Source organism: Chionomys nivalis, chromosome X (genome assembly GCF_950005125.1).
Source record: "Chionomys nivalis chromosome X, mChiNiv1.1, whole genome shotgun sequence".
Taxonomy (NCBI): domain Eukaryota; kingdom Metazoa; phylum Chordata; class Mammalia; order Rodentia; family Cricetidae; genus Chionomys; species Chionomys nivalis.
This window is the reverse complement of record NC_080112.1, coordinates 21,592,756-21,609,939: the sequence shown is the minus strand read 5'-3', so window position 1 is coordinate 21,609,939 and position 17,184 is coordinate 21,592,756. Positions and strand designations below refer to the sequence as shown.

At 39.5% G+C, this 17,184-nt stretch overlaps 1 protein-coding gene across 3 annotated transcripts in view; it reads left to right on the top strand.

The window, feature by feature from the left end:
* The window catches only part of Pfkfb1 (6-phosphofructo-2-kinase/fructose-2,6-biphosphatase 1), a 63,393-nt gene that overhangs the window by 19,528 nt on the left and 26,681 nt on the right, over positions 1–17,184 (top strand). For all 3 annotated transcript variants that reach the window (XM_057759566.1, XM_057759565.1, XM_057759568.1), the window contains 3 exons: positions 10,051–10,176; positions 15,278–15,371; positions 16,360–16,426. In XM_057759566.1, coding sequence (XP_057615549.1) covers positions 10,051–10,176; positions 15,278–15,371; positions 16,360–16,426 — 287 coding nt within the window. The remainder of the gene's footprint in view (positions 1–10,050; positions 10,177–15,277; positions 15,372–16,359; positions 16,427–17,184) is intronic.

Sequence of the window (17,184 nt, the reverse complement as noted above, 5' to 3'; positions counted from 1 at the left end):
CCATTATGTAACTGTACCAATATACATTGTTCACCAGTTGATAGATATCTAGCATTTTCAGTTTAGGGCTGCTAGGACTAGAGCAGTAGCGAACATGGGTGAGTAAATCATCTCTGTAGTAGGATGAAGTGTCTTTGGATATCTGCCTGAGAATGATACAGCTGGATCTTGAGGTAGATCTATTCACAGCTTCCTAATGAATCACCACACCAATTTCCATAGTGGTTGTGCAAGTTTACACTTGAACCCTTTTCCCAATCCACACCAACGTTTGTTGTCATTAAAAATTATTTCCATCTTTTCTCTGTGTGTCTTTCGGGTAATTTGGCTAAAGATTCATCAACTTGGTGATTTTTTTCAAAAAAAAAAAAACTATTTCATTTATTCTTTGAATTTGGTTTGTTTGTCTTTATGAAAACTGATTTCAGCCCTGAGTTTGATTACTTCTTCCATTTATTCTTTTCAGATATTGTTTTTCCTTGTTCTACAGCTTTTGGGTACATTGTTAAGTTAATAATATCTCTCCATGTTTTGATGTAGGCACTTAGTGCTGTGATCTCACCTCTTATAACTGTCTTCATTGTATTCCCTAGGTTTGTGCATGGTATGTTTTCATTCTCATTCTATAATTTTTAAATTTTTAAAAACTAAATTCTTTTAAATTCGAAAATTTTAAAAATTTCCTTCTTGATTTTTCAGTCTTTTTATTATTGTATTTTTATTATTTAAAACAATTTTTAAATTTAAATGTATTTTGATCATATTCCTTCCCTCCACCAAGTCCTTCCAGATCCTCTCCCCATCCCTACCTACACAGCTTTACTTTCTCTTAAAACAAACAAAATCCAATACAACAACAAAACCTTCAAACCAAGAAAACAACACCCCAAAATAAAAGAAAACACCAAACCATAACAAAATAAAAGCACACACACATACACAAACCCAACCAAACAAAAACTATGGAATTCATTATATGTTGGTCAGCTACTCCTGAAAATGGGGCCTTTCCTGAGTGTTTGATAGACCCAGTGTCACTCCACTGGAGAAAATTGATTTTTTTCCTCTGCCAGCAGGTATAAGTGACAGTTCAGTGGTTAACCTTTACCCTTAGTAGTTAGGTTTTCACTCCCCCATTAATTCTTTCAAAAATATATAACAAAATGAAACATAAGATAAAATTATGACATTGAAGTTGGACAAGACAAACAAAAAGAAGGAAAAAACCCAAGAGAAGGAAGATGACTCAGGGACCCATTCATTCACCCACTCAAGAATCTCATAAAAACACTAACTTGGAAGCCATAACATACATGCAGAAGACCTGGTACAGACCCATGCAGGGCTTGTGATTGTTCCAAGGTCTCTCTCATGCTGTGTATAATGTCAGGCTGTGGGTTTCTGTATTTGTTCCCATGTGCTGCAGGAGAAGCTTCTCTGATGACGACCGAATAAGGCACTGATCCATGAGTAGAGCATAATATTATCAAGTCATTTTATTACTATATGTTTTTTTAGATCATTATTATTTGGTTTCACCCTAAGTCTCTGGGCTATTCAGTTTCAGGTTCTTAGTCACCAAAACAGTGTCAGGTATGGGTTCCATCTCATGGAGTGGGTCTAAGTCAAATCAGTTATTGGTTGGTTACTCCCATATGCTTTGTGCCACCATAGCACTAGCCTGTCTTGAAGGCAGGACAGCATCATAGGTCAAAGGGTTTGTGACTGGCTTGGTGTTTATGTTTCTCTTTTTATAGCATGCAGATTACATTCCTGTCTTCAGCAATAGGACCTTGATGTCAGTCTGTGAAGAGCAACATATAGTTTTGGCAACAGCCTGGGTTGTTTAGGGTTTCCCATGGGTTCTCTTTGGCCAACAGCTCAATTAGATGTAACATAATCCCAGAACTGGAAGCTTCATTTGATGACCAGAGATGGCTACTTAGGACTCTGTCTCCCCTATTATTTGGCAATTTCCTTTAGGTTGCTTTTATATATGTATGTATTTTAGGAAGCTTCTATTGTATTAGGTTTCCATACTACCCCTCAGATTCCTCTTTATTTTAGCTCTCTGTCTGTATTCCCTCCTACAGCCCTTCACCCTCCCCAATGTATCCTTCCCCTCCACACCCCCATCCATCCAGAACTATCTATTATATTTCTCCTTCCTAATGAGATGTGTTCCTTCTAGTCTCTTACTTTATACCTACCCTCTGCTGTTTTAGAACTGTAGCTTGGTTATCATTTTCTTCATAGCAAATAACCATATATAAGTGAATATATACCATATTTATCTTTCTGGGTCTCGGTTATCTCACTGAGGATGAAGTTTTCTAGTCCTATTCATTTCCCTGCAAATTTCATGATGTCATTGTTTTAAAAGTGTGAGTGATATGCCGTTGTGTAAACTTTTGACATCTTCATGTTCTTCTTTGACATTTTCTGTTCTGTTGAGGGATATCTAAGTTGTTTGAAATTTCTGGCTGTTATGAATAGAGCAGCAATGAACATGGCTGAGCAAGTATGCTTGTGGTAGGATGAAGCATCCTTTGGGTAGTGTGAATGTAACTGACCCCCATAAGCTGATAGGGAGTGGCCCTATTAGGAGGTGTGGCTTTGTTGGAGTAGGTATGGCCTTGAAAGAAGTATGTCACTGTGAGTGTGTGTTTTGAAATCTCCTATGCTCAAACTGCATCCAGAGTGGTTATATGACTTTGCACTCGCACGAGGAATGTATGACTGATCCTCATGCTTCACATCCTCTCCAGAATGAGCTATCATTTGCATTATTGATCTTAGCCATTCTGACAGGTATAAGATGAAATCTCAAAGTAGTTTTGATTTGTATTTATCTGATGACTAAGGAAGTTGAACATTTAAGTGTTTCTCATCCATTTGAGTTTCCTCTATTGAGAGTTCTCTGTTTAGATCTGTACCCATTTTTAAATTTATTTTTCTCTCTTATATTACATCCTACCTGCAGTTTCCCCTACCTAATCCTCCCCTCTCTTCCATCCATTCTTCCTCCATTTCCCTGCAGAAAAGGGCAGGCATCCCAAGGATATCAACCAAGCATGACATATCAAGTTGCAGTAGGACTGAGTACCTCCATTCATATTAAGGCTGAGCAAGGAAATACCATATGAGGCAAAGGTTCACAAAAGCATTCTAGTTTCATGAAGTCCATTTATTAATTGTTGGTCTTATTGCCTGTGCTAACTTCCTGTCCAGAAAGTCTTTTCCTGTGGCAACGAATTTAAGACTATTCTCTACTTTCTCTTCTATCAGGTTCAGTGTATCTGGTTTTATGATTTTTTTTTTACCCGTTTGGAGTTTGTTTTGTGGAGGGTGGTAGATACAGATCTATTTGCATTCTTCTATATGCTGACATACGGTCTGACCAGGAACTATATGGTGAAGATGCTGTCTTTTTTCCAGTGTGTATTTCTGACTCCTTTATCAAAAATCAGTTGTCCATATGTCTGGTCTTCAATTTGATTCCATTTGTTAACATGTCTGTTCTTATGCCAGCACCATGCTGTTTTTTATTACCATAGCTTTCTAGTTCAACTTGAAATCAGGGATGGTGATAACGGCAGCAGTTTTGTTTTGTTTTGTTGTTTTATTTTAAATTCAGGATTATTTTAGCTATCCTCAATTTTTTGTTTTTCCATATGAAGTTGAGTATTGTCCTTTCCGGGTCTGTAAAGAATTGTGTTGGAATTTTGATGGGGATTGCATCAAATTTGTATATTGCTTTGGGTAGGATGGGTGTTTTTACTATGTTAATCCTGTGACATGATCATGAGAGATCTTTCCATATTTTGATATCTTCTGCAATTTCTTTCTTCACTGAATTGCAGTTTTCATCATGGAAGTCTTTTGCTTGTTTGGTTAGAGTTTTTGTGTTTCAATAAAATGTTCTGTACATATCTGTTATATCCATTTTATTTATGGTGTCAGTTAGTTTCAGCATATCTATGCCTTATGTTTTGTCTAGATGACCTATCTATTGCCATGGGTGGAACATTGACGTTTCCCACTGTCTGTGTGTGAGCATCAATATATGATGTAAGGCGCAGATGTGTTTCTTTTTCAAACTTGGGTGACCTTGTGTTTGGTTTGCATAGTTCTTAAGAACTGCAGTGTCCTCTAGGTAAATTTTTTTCCTTTGATGAGTATATAGTGTGTTTCCCTATCTCTTTAGATTAATATTGTTTGGAAGTCTCTTTTGTCAGATATTAAAATGCCTATACCAGCTTGTTTATTAGTTCCATTTCCTTGGAATATATTTTTTCCAATCCTTTGCCATGAAGTGATGTCTGTCCTTGATATTAAGATGTATTTCTTTGATGCAGCAGAAGGGTGGACCTATTTTCACATCCATTCTGGCAGTCTGTATCATTTTACTAGGAAATTGAGATCATTGGTGCTGAGAGATATCATTGACTAATAATTTTATTTCTGTTATTTGGGGTGGGGGTGATGGGGGTGGGGGTGCTGATGGTGTGTGTGTGTTCACATGCTTCCTCTCTTTTGATTTGCTGATCTGGGATTATTTATTACATCTGTTTTCTTGGATGAAGTTACCCTCTTAGGTTGAAGTTTACCTTCTAGCATCTTCTGTAGACTTTGTAGATAGATACTGCTTAAATTTTTTATGAAATTTTTTATTTTCTACATCTATGGTGACTGGAAGTTTTCCTGGGTGTAATAGTCTAGACTCTGATCTGTAGTCTCTTAGAGTCTGCAGAATATCTTTTTAGGCCCTTCTGGCTTTTAAAGTCTACACTGAAATGTCAGGTGTAATTCTAATAGATCTGCTTTTATATGTTACTTGGTCTTTTTCACTTGTAGCTTTTAATATTCTTTCTTTGTTCTGTGCATTTAATGTTTTGATTGTTTTGTTCTGAAGGAACTTCCTTTTCTGGCCCAATCTATTTGATGTTCTGTATACTATATTTACTTTTATAGAAAACTCCATCTGTAGGTTAGGGAAATTTTCTTCCATGATTTTGTTGAAAATATTTTCTGTGCCTTTGACCTGAATCTCCTCTCCTTTCTCTATTCTGTTATTCATAGATTGTGTGTGTGTGTGTGTGTGTGTGTGTGTGTGTGTCCCAGATTCTCTGGATGTTTTGTGCTAAGACGTTTTTTATATTTAACTTCTTTGACCGAGGTATCCATTTCTTATATCATGTCTTTAGTGACCCAGATTCTCTCTTCCATGTCTTCTATTTTGTTGGTGGGTGAAGCTTGCCTTTATGGTTTCTGTCTTGATTCAATTTTCATTCAGTTTCCATGAATTCATATGCTTTCTGATATTTCTGTTATATTGATATCCTATTTTAAACCAATGTGGTCAGATACTATGCAGAGTGTCATTTCAATTTCTCTTACATCTATTGAGATTTGGTTTGTGTTCTTTTTTTTTTAAGTGAATTTTTTTTATTCTTTTTTAATTAATATTTCCACCTGCTCCCCGTTTCCCATTTCCCTCCCCTCCTCCCAAATATTGCCCCTCCCCCCACTCCCCTCTCCCTATCCCCACTCCTCTTCTCCTCCCCCCACACCATTCCCCCTCCCTTTCGATACTGAAGAGCAGTCCAAATTCTCTGCCCTGCGGGAAGACAAAGGTCTTCTATCTACGTCCAGGAAGGTGAGCGTCTAAACAGGCTAAGCTCCCACAAAGCCAGTTCATGTATTAGGATCAAAACCTAGTGCCATTGTCCTTGGCTTCTCATCAGCCTTCATTGTCCGCCATGCTCAGAGAGTCCAGTTTCAACCCATGCTTATTCAGTCCCAGACGAGCTGGCCTTAGTGGGCTCCCAATAAATCAGATCCACTGTCACAGTGGGTGGGTGCATCCCTCGTGGTCCTGATTTCCTTGCTCATGTTCTCCCTCCTTCTGCTCCTCATTTGGACCTTAACAGCTCAGATCGTTGCTCCAAATTGAGTCTCTGTCTCTACCTCGATCCATCGCCAGATGAAGGTTCTAAGGTGATATGTAAGATATTTATCAGTATAGGATAGGGTCATTTCAGGTTCCCTCTCCTCAGTTGCCCAAGGTACCAGCTGGGGACATCTCCCTGGACACCTGCGAACCCCTCTAGAGTCAAGTCTCTTGCCAACCCTAAGATGGCTCCCTTAGTTAGGATATATACTTCGCTGCTCCCGTATCCACCCTTCCTATATCCCAACCATCCCAATCCCCCGAGCTCCTCCCATCCTCCCCTTCTCATGTTTCTCATCCCATTTCCCCTTTGCCCCTTGCCACCTCACCCGCAAGTTCCCAGTTTTTGCCCTGCAATCTTGTCTACTTCCCCTCTCCAGGCGGATGACTATACGATTTTCTTTGGGTTCACTTTCTTATTTAGCTTCTCTAGGATCACAAATTATATGTTCAATGTCCTTTATTTATGGCTAGAAACCGATTATGAGTGAGTACATCCCATGTTCCTCTTTTGGGGTCTGGGATACCTCACTCAGGATAGTGTTTTCTATTTCCATCCATTTGCACGCAAAATTCGAGAAGTGGTTTGTGTTCTTATATGTGTTCAGTTTTAAGAAATTTCCATGAGCTTCTGAGAAGAAATTTTATTCTTTGGAGTTTGTGTGGAATATTGTTATGTTCATTGGATTTATGACATTATATAACTTAATTGTTTCTCTGTTAATTTATGTATGAATAATATACCTTTTGATGAGAAGGGAGTATTGAAGTTGCTGGGTTCTCTGGCAGACAGAGCAGGGGCACAGCCAAACCAGCCAGACTCTCCCTGGGGCTGAGTGGGATGGTGAGTGTTGAATGACCCAGTCCTGCCCCCTTCCCTGGCCACCAGGGAGAAACACACCTACTGAAGCAGGATCTCATTTAATGTCATCAGGCAGGAACTTATATAGGGTTGGTATGGGTTGAGGTAGAGTAAGGAATAAGGGCCAATAATATTCTGCCACACTAGCGGTGGCTGGGCAGAGGCATATTTAGGCCAGGTAGCCAGAGATAGGTCTCCAAACTTGAGCCAGGCTCAGGAAGATACACTAGGCCTCACCAAACTCAAGTTAGGCTCAGGAAGTTACACTGGACCTCACACCTGGGCCCCATGAAGCCCAACAGAAGTCCCCCACTATCACTGCATTGGGGTCAATATGTGATTTAGCTGTGGTGGTGTTTTGTCTGCTGGTGTCACAGAGGAGTGGAGCTGGGTTATAAGACTGAAAGGGGCAGTAGGAAAAAGCAGTATAATTCTTGTGTCTCTGTAGGGAATATGGTCTCTATTTACACTCTTTTCAGACTGCTTTCAAGATTTTATTTTTATACTAATTGTCTCTAATTGTATGTTTCCATATGGTTCTTTACATTCATGCACACACACACACAGAGTACTTAGAGTTTTCTATGCTTCTTAGATCTCTGGTTTTGTGTGAGTCACTAATTGCGGAGACTTTAGTCCATTGTGTCTTCAAAGTATTTCTTCTGCCTCTTCTAAGCACATTATTGTACTCTTTATTAAGGTCCCATAGTTTTGTGGTCTTCTGTGCTTTTCTTTTATTCTTGATATTATAAATACGTAATTGCCCCTTCCCTTTCCTCCCTCCAAATCCTCCCATATATCCTTCCCACTCTCCTTCAAATTCATGGCCTCTTTTTTCACTGATTCTTGTTATATGTACAGATGTATATACATATATATTTTTCAGTGCAACCTTATCAGTCCATATGATTTTACTCATACGTGTGTTTTCAGAACTGACCATTTGGCATTGAATTACCAGCTGATGTACTCTTCCTTTGGTAAGACTATATTGCTTCTGCTTTCAGCATTCCTTAGTTGTCTCTATGTAATTCTTTGGTAGGCTTGAAGCCTTGTAGTCTTTCCTCATTGTGCCTTGGCAGTTTTATTGTTATCATTGTTCAGCTCATGTTTATTCAGTCATGCTGGTGAGACTTCATGAGTATACCACCTGAAATTACTAGGAGACACAATCTCACTGCAAACCACAGATTCTCTGGCTGTTATATTCTTTCTGCTCGCAATGTTTCTGTTCCTCATTGTTTCCTGAGCCTTGGGTGTAGCAGTATTCATTGGAACTGGGCTCTATAACTCTGCATTTTTATTGGTTGTGGTTTTCTGTAGTGGTGTCAGTATGTTACAAAGAGAAGTTTCCTTGATGAAGAGAGAGGACTGTACTTATATGTGAGTATAAGGACAAATGTTTAGATTATTTTTAGAGATTATGCTGGTTTAGTAAATCAGTGGTAGATAGCTATCTCATCATGTGTGATTACAGTTCAAATAAAGCATTTAACACAATAGTCATAGCCAGTTTAAATCCCTAGTCTGAGGATTCCAGCACCCATGTCATAACTAAGTCTGTTTCTGATGCTTTCTCTCTCTCTTCAGACTTTTTGTTTGGTCTTGATTCTTCCCCCTTTGTGATGCTCCCAACAGACAGTACATCTCTTGTATCTCATAAAGATACATTTCACTACTATTTCATCTTGGATTTTTTTAGATTTCTTTAAGCATTTTATGTGTATGAGTGCTTTGCTGCATGTGTATGTACTTGTGGAGGTCAGCAAAGGTCAGCAAAAGGCAACAGATTCCCGGGAACTGGAATTACAGATGGTTTTCAGCTGACACATGGTTGCTAGGAACTGAACCTGGGTCTTCTGCAAGAGAAGCAAGTGCTCTTTTTTCCATTTGTTTATTTTAATTTTTTAAAAAGAAAACAAACTATCTTTTTCATTTTACATACCAATCCCAGTTCACACTCCCTCCCCTCCTCCAGTTTCCTCCATCTTTCTCCCACCCCACCCCCCACCGACTCCTCAGAGAAGGTAAGGCACATTGCTTTGGGAGAAAGTCCAAGGCCCTCCCTACTACTATATCTAGGCTGAGCAAGGTATCCATCCAAAGAGAATAGGTTCCCAAAAAGTCAGTACAAGCGTAGGGATAAATCCTGGTGCCACTGTTAGTGGCCCCGCAGTCTGCCCCAGCCATACAACTGTCACCCACATTCAGAGAGACTTATTTGGTCCTATGTTGGTTCCTTCCCTGTCTGGCTGGAATTGGCAGCAAGTGCTCTTAGCTGCTGAACCATCTCTCCAGCCCCCTTCACTACTATTTTCAATGAAGTTATTTAGTTTGGTAGTGAAGAATGGGGAAGTAAGATTTCTATGTTATTAAGTCTCAGTCCTTGGCAGGTTGACCTTGTGTATTATTGGCAGTGTGACCGTCACAATTATTCTTGTCCTCCTAATGTAATAAGTAGACCTAGCACCATGCTTGGCAGGTACATTTTCTGTATTTCTTCCCACTTCAGAGAGTTTGCATCAGTGCCCTTAACTTTTGTCTCCCCTCCTGCAGACTGAAATGTTTTCCCTCCCAGGTGAGAGAAGGTAAATTGCTTTGGCCTGAGTTCCAGGAGAGAAGGGGATAGATTGGGATTGGCTGCCAGGTGCAGTAAGTTACCACCCGTACTTTAAGATACAGTTCCTGTTGCCTTTTCCTCGGAATAGTAAGGCTTTTTCTACATGAAAATTGAGCAAATTTTCTGGAAAGAATTTGAGCAATGGTTATTTTTCTGTTTACCTCCCCAAGCCAAAAATTTCAATACTTTTCCCAGGATTTTTCTCAATCTTCTCTACTAGCAGCTGGAGGAAAATTGAAAAATATGGAAAGCTATCTGTCTGTAGTCTTTATGAACATCACATTGGCCCACAACCAGCTTTAGCAATTCAGTAGTCATTTTTATCTGAACCTTTTTATGAGTTTGTATGTTGTTCAGCAGTGTCTGTATAAACTAAGAAATACCTGAATTCTATTGCCCTCTGCAGATCCCTGTTCTTGTAAGTTTAAATTGGCTATCTGCACTGCAACCTCAATTTTCTGATGAGTCTAAGAAAAGATGGGATGCCCATTTAACCTCCTCCATTTCTCTCATAATGTTGGAAGTAGTGTGGTTTCCAACCCTATATCTCTAAGCTAATGGCAGAAGAGCCTCTAAGAGTAGGGATAAGCTTTTGAAGATCTGTCTGTCTTCCAGCATCCATACCGCAGTTCACCAATTCCCCCACAATGATGATCATGGTGGGTTTACCAGCTCGAGGCAAGACCTACATCTCAACGAAGCTCACACGATATCTCAACTGGATAGGAACACCAACTAAAGGTATGTCTCAAAATAATTTACTATATATCCCCACCACAGGCCACTAACTGAAAACTGAGGAAAGTAGAAGGCCAAACCTTTCAGTACAGAAAATGCTGCACACCCCTGTTTCCAGGATTAGACCTTCTACTACTGCTGTTACCACTGTCACAATGGTCTTACATATTATATCATTTCATGAGACTGTGTTCTGTGCCTAATGCCATGCTGGGTTTTAGGCATAAAACAAGTAGTATTAAGCCTAAATCGGCTCTTAAGAAGGCTCACAAACTCAAACCAGTCCTCTGAGTACTGCAAGGACTTTTCATCACAACTACGTTGTCTCATCAATAACACTATTTTTTATGTTCATTAGTGTTTTGCATGGTTGTTGGGGCCCCTGGAGCTGGAGTTAGAGACAGTTGTGAGCTGCCATGTCAGTGCTAGGAATTAAACCTGGGTCCTCTGGAAGAGCAAGCAGTCAGTATTCTTAACCATTGAGCCATTTCTCCAGGCCCCAATAACACTATTTTTATCATTATAATTTTTCACTATTTCATAGTGAGAAAATAAGGCCAAAGAGGTGAAATACCCTCTTTTTTCATACTCTGGACACAGAAACAGGGTATGATTAATTTCAAATCTGACATTCTCTGCTAGGTCTAATGCATGGCTGAATTGAAGGGAAGATAAAGGGACCCTGTTCTCTCTCTCTCTCTCTCTCTCTCTCTCTCTCTCTCTCTCTCTCTCCATCCATTATTTCTCTCTAATCCTTTGTCTTGTTCAACCCAACATTGCATCTCCATTCCATCCAATCCCCCTTCCCTCATTCCCATCAAATCTTCTAATTCTCCTCTTTTTCTTTTTTTTTTCTTTTTTTTTTTTTTTTGGTTTTTCGAGACAGGGTTTCTCTGTGGTTTTGGAGCCTGTCCTGGAACTAGCTCTTGTAGACCAGGCTGGTCTCGAACTCACAGAGCTGGGATTAAAGGCGTGCGCCACCACCACCCAGCTAATTCTCCTCTTTTTTGTGTGTAAGGGATTGTAAATGGAAGTTTCTGTCTCTCTCAGTCCCACAGCCATTCAGTCCCAAAGAAGCACACAGAAGCTTATGTTAATTCTAAACTGTTTGGTCTATTAGCTCAGGCTTATTATTAACTAGTTCTTACAACTTAAATTAACCCATAATTCTTATCTGTGTTTAGCCACATGTCTTGATACCTTTCTCAGTGCACCATTCTTCTCTTGCTTCCTCTGTGTCTGACAGGTGACTTATTCTCTGCTTTTCTCTTCTCATAATTCTCCTTGTTTGGTTGCCTTGCCTATTCTTCCTGCCTGGCTACTGGCCTATCAGCGTTTTATTAAACCAATATGAGTAACAAATCTTTACAGTGTACAAGAGCATTGTCCCACAGCAAGGGATTGAACCCAGAGCTTTGTTTATAATAAACAAAGCGTATATTCTGCTACCAAGTTACACCTGGTGCCAAATCTTCTCTTCCCCACCCAACTCCATTTATCCTTCCTTGCCCTTTATCTACTTTCTCTAATTAATTCACTAAAGTTTCCCAAGTGCCAAAGCCCATGCCAAGCATTAGGAAAGAAATAAAATGAATGAGACTCGAGGCCTCTCCTGGAAGAATTCTAACTCTAAATGTTGTACATCACAAGTCCTAGGGTGGACTAGGACTCAGACAATATTCTGAGGGTGCTCACAGAGGGAATTGTTGACTGCAAGGTGTCAAAACCTTCATGGGTAAGAATATGTCTGAGATGGGTCCTGTGGAAAGAAGGGAACATTTGTTGAGGCAAAGAAGGCAGGAAAGAACCCCTCTTTACAGAACTGCAAGCCTGAGGAGCTTCTGCCAGATTAAGAAGCACATGGCATAGTAGCAGATGTGTCTCTGTCTTGATCCCACTTTTATTCTGTTTGTTCAACTTTATACCTATAGTCTCTAAAGGGTCTCCTTGATCTAAAGTTTTGAACCCAAACCCCTTTATTTCAAGATCCATCCACAGATGACTTATTCTAGCTTTTCAGGCCCCAGCCACAGTGGTTTACCCCTTTCTCCAAAACATACTTTGCTTCCTGCAGATGTTATACTTTTGTTCAAGGAGTGTCTACGTACTTGTAGTCTACCTACAGTGCCCTTGCTTCCCACCTTCACCCTCATACTCACTAGTAAAAGATACCTATTCTAAAAGGACTTGTTCAAATTTTGCTTTCTCTAAGATACTCCAAGCTAACCCAAAATGTAACTTTTTCCTTCACCCCCACTCTTCTGCTTAGTTCAATATTGTCTCTGTTGGAGCACTTATAGGACTCTGCGGGAGCTCCACTGTTACTTGATTTGGTTGCTGTCTGACTTTGTAGTTTATGAACTTCTTGAGAGCCCTATCACAAAAATCTATATGTGTATGTTTATGCATGTGTCCCAGAAGTCATATCTCACTTTATAGAGTAGGTATCTGACTTAGTCACTGTTCTATTGCTGTGAAGAGACACAATGCCCATGACAACTTTTATAAGAGAAATCATTTAATTGGGGACTTGCTTATAGTTTCAGAGGCTTAGTTCATTATCATCATGGCAGGAAGCATGTCAGCATACAGGCAGGCATGGCAATGGAAAAGTAGCTGAGAGTTCTACATTTTGATCCACAGGCACAGAGATAGACACTGGGCCTAGCTTAGGTTTTGAACCCTCAAAGCCCACCTCAGTAACACTTCTTCCAATAAGGCCATACCTACTCCAACAAAACCACAGTTCCTAATCCGTCTCAAGTAGTGCCTAATGCCACTCCCTGATGACTATACATTCAGATATGTGAGATTATGGGACCTATTCTTATTCATATCACCACATTCCATACACTGATCCCCATAGCCTTGTAGACATATAATAATACAAAATGCATTCAATCCAACTTCAAAAATCCCCATAGTGTATTACAATCTCAACACTGTTTAAAAGTCCAAAATTCAAAGACTTCTGAGACTCATGGCAATCTCTTAACATTAACTCCATGTCAAATCAAAATTTAAAAAAAGCAGATCATATAATTCTAACAAACTTTACCAGAATATACTTTACCATTCAAAAAGAGAGAAAAGGGAGCATAGTGAGGAAATACTGAACCAGAGCAAACTCCAAATTCTGTATCGACATGTCTAATGTCCAAGTGTTCTTCAGCTCTCCAGCTCCTGTTGACTGTAACACCCTTCTCTCTGTTGGCCTGCTTCCACACTTTGTCTGCAGTTCTCCTTGGCAGGTATCCTACAACGCTGACATCAACATCTTGGGGTCTGCAGTACAACCCATACTTAACCTTTACAGCTTCTACACAACGGCCTCTCAGGGCTTCCATGCAGGGATTCTACTGCCACACTCCTAGCATCAGCTACTTTCCTTAGCCACAGAGGGAAATCCCATAACCCCTTTCTTGTATCCTGGACTCCAAAGCCAGAGCCACATGGCCAAAGCTGCCAAGTCTTTCTGCTTGCTGGGACCGGAAGATGACCCCCTCGTTCAAATACATTTTCATTAGCTTTTTTCACTACTTAAGCTTTTCGTTAATTCCTCTTCACAAGTTGGAATCTTATCTTGGTGGGGCCTTTTCCTGAGGTCACCAGTCCCTTCATTCCATTTACTATGAGGCTTTTCTTTGAACTTTTAATCTCCTTGAGCACCACTTAGCTCTCCATTATACTTCCTGGTGCCCCTTTTCTCCTCAAACTACATTTTGTGATTTTCCTTGCTCAGCTTGCTCCTTTTCATTGTAGATCTATATAAGACTGATTACTAATAACTACATGACATAGTCATTATTAGTCTGCCTTGAAATCTCTGCTGGTGCCATTAATCTAAAATTCTTCAGTTTAGCTTGAGGCAGATTTTTAGTACAAGGCAAAAAGTAGCCACATTTCTTTGCCATAATATGACAAGAATGGTTTCTAGGTCACTTGTTAATTATCTTCCCCTCTGTAACTTGAGCTGGGGCCCCACAGTTTAAATCGCCCTCAGCACTGCCTTCCATGTTCCTACTAGGATGGTCCTAGGTCTTTCTTAAAACATCATACCCACTTTTCTAGTTCAAAGTCCCAAAGTCTTCCATATTCCTCCAACAAACAACATGGTCAGGTCGGTCACAGCAATGCTACCTGATACCAACTTCTGTCTTTGTCACTGTTCTATTTCCTTATAAAGGAAAACATTTCATTGGGTCTGGCTTACAGTTTTAGAGGTTTAGTCCATTATCATCATGTAAGGGAGCATGGTGGCAGGCAGGCAGACATGACCTGAAAAAGTACCTGAGAGTTGTACATTCGGATCCACAGGCAGGTGGAAGAGAGGGTGACTAGAGGCTTAGCATAGGCTTCTGAAACCTCACAGCCCACCCCTGCTGACACACTTCATCCAGAAAGGCCACACCTCCTCCTACAATGCCATACCTCTTTATCTGTCTCAAATAGTGCCACTCCCTGATGACTAAGCAGTCAAATATAGCAATCAAATTTATGAGCCTACAGGAGCCACTTTTATTCCATCCACCACTATATCCTAAAGTTATTTCTTAGATGAATGAATTAATGAAATATAGTTTCTTTGACTGTTTATCTCTTTCTCCAATCTTCTCTTTTTTTCCCTCATTACAAGTAGGAAAGTGCTTTTTAGAGATTTACATTTAGATTTTCCCTTATGACATAAAATGGTAAAATAACCTTGGTAGCTAAAAATCAGGAGACCCAGTCTGTATATGTTATCAATTCACTCTTGTTTTGACCATTTCTTTATCTTCTCTATTGAATAGGACATTTAAAGGGTTGGGATTTATGATAAAATAAAATAGTTTAGAATCAAACAGACTTGTGTTTGAATTCTAGTTTGCCAGTTATTAACTTGGAAGCTATTTTGTACCTCTGAGCTTTACTTTCCTCATTTGTAAAGGTGAAATAGTTAACCCTACTTTTCAGGACTAATTTGAAGCTTTATATGTACACTTTACTTTTATATGTACAATTTCCTATAAATTATGCCTTCTACCTCTGAGGTTCCTTTCAGCAAGAACATATTTCTGGCCACTACAATCTTCTCACCCTCTTCACTAGGGTTTCCTGTTTTCAGTGTTTAATTTAGGCCAGTATCGACGAGAGGCAGTGAGCTACAGGAACTATGAATTCTTTCTCCCAGACAACATGGAGGCTCAACTTATCAGGAAGTAAGTGCCCAACATTTAAGAACCTGTGGTGCCCTTTGACTAAGAGGGACCTTTCTTCATATCCTACTAGGGGAGTAGGATAGGGTAGCCCGCTCTTCTGTGGCTATTCAAACTTTTGACGTTTCAGCATAGTGTGGTCTTCTACAATGTTCATGCTTGAGAATTACTCAGTCAAGTTATGAATAGGAAAAATGCAGAAAGTCTCAGTGTTTTAGGTAAGTTTATAATTTGTGTTTGGCCGCATTTCATAGTTACCCTAGGCCATGAGTTGAATACCGCCTTGTCCAGCCTTTTTGTCAACCTACTTGAAGTCTGCTCTAATCATAGCCATTCCCTATCAAGAAGCATTTACAGTTTTCCATTTCTGGTACGAGAACATAGAGATGTCTTACTCTAGCATTGAGATTGAGTGTTTCAGGAGCTCAGCCCTCCTCACTCTCTTCAGTGTCATCCTTTCAACTCTTAAACTCTCTTTTACCAATGTGGCTGTAAGTACTTCTAGGTGCAACCTGGCTCTCAGCTTTTTATCCGTGTCTTCTTTATAGAACCCCATAACCAGTAACTAGTAAAGAGATGGTATTTTGCTGAAAGCCTAAGTACATTATCTCTTTCATACCCATGTTTACAATGTTGCCTAGGCCAGAAAGTCATTTTAACTCAAAGACCATATTCCTAGTCCTTAACTGTGTCCATCAACCAATTCAGCTTGAGCTCCATTAGCACACAGTTAGAGTCCTAAAACTAGGATACTTTTATTGCTCACTTTTTCTTGTACATGTCTTTTACATGCCCTTAAGCTGTACACACAGAGCCAGTTTGAACTATAACCTCTCTATACTTAACATGATGCCTAGAACAAAGGATGCTGTGTATATGTTCAACAGATGAAAAATTTACTATAAAGCATATAGAGATGGTTCATAAGAGAACAGTGGTAAGAGGAACTCATCCTGGGAATAGGGATTGTCTGCTTCTTTCTGTTTTTCAGGCAGTGTGCTCTGGCAGCCCTAAAGGACGTCCATAAATATCTTAGCTGTGAGGAAGGTCACGTTGCGGTAAATAATCTTCCATTTCCCCCCTCAGGCTGTCTGTCATTATGGAAAATAGATAATATGTACTAAGCATTTATTTATGCCATACATCATTCTAAGTACTTTGTTTATATTAATAATTTAATTCACACTGTCCCATGAGATAGTCATCATTATTATGCTCTATTTTAGATCCCGAAAGATTAACTTATTTTCCAGGGTGGTGCAGTATTTGCAGAATCCATACTCTTAAGCCCCATGCTTCATTGATTTGTCCTCAAGATTTAGCAGTATAAATATTTAAGACTGAAGTACAAACATTTCTTTCTTTTCTTTTTTCAAAATGTTATAAACTTTCTTATTAAAAGTCCTTGCAAACAATTACAAACATACCATACAAAAATAACAAGACCCAAAGTCTACACAACTTCATGAACTTCATACACTGTGAAACATAAGCTGTGAAGCATGTGTTTTGTTTTTTTAGACAGTGATTTGCAATTTTATGTCTTAATTCCGTGGGTTAGAGATTCTCAAATATGTGAATGCTAAGGATAGAGAATTTTTCCTGTTTCTGAACTTTTCTAAGGCTTTAGGAAGGACAGGCCTCATCTGGAGTAGCAGCTCTATTATTGTTCTATTAGCAATTCATGGCTGTTATCAGAGCAATCTTTCTTCTAGGCCTGTTACTTGACCTGTAACATGATCCTAAGAAAAATTTCCAAGCTTTCTCATGCTTTATTACATTCATAGGGTGGAGGATATTTCTGAGCAGACAGTAA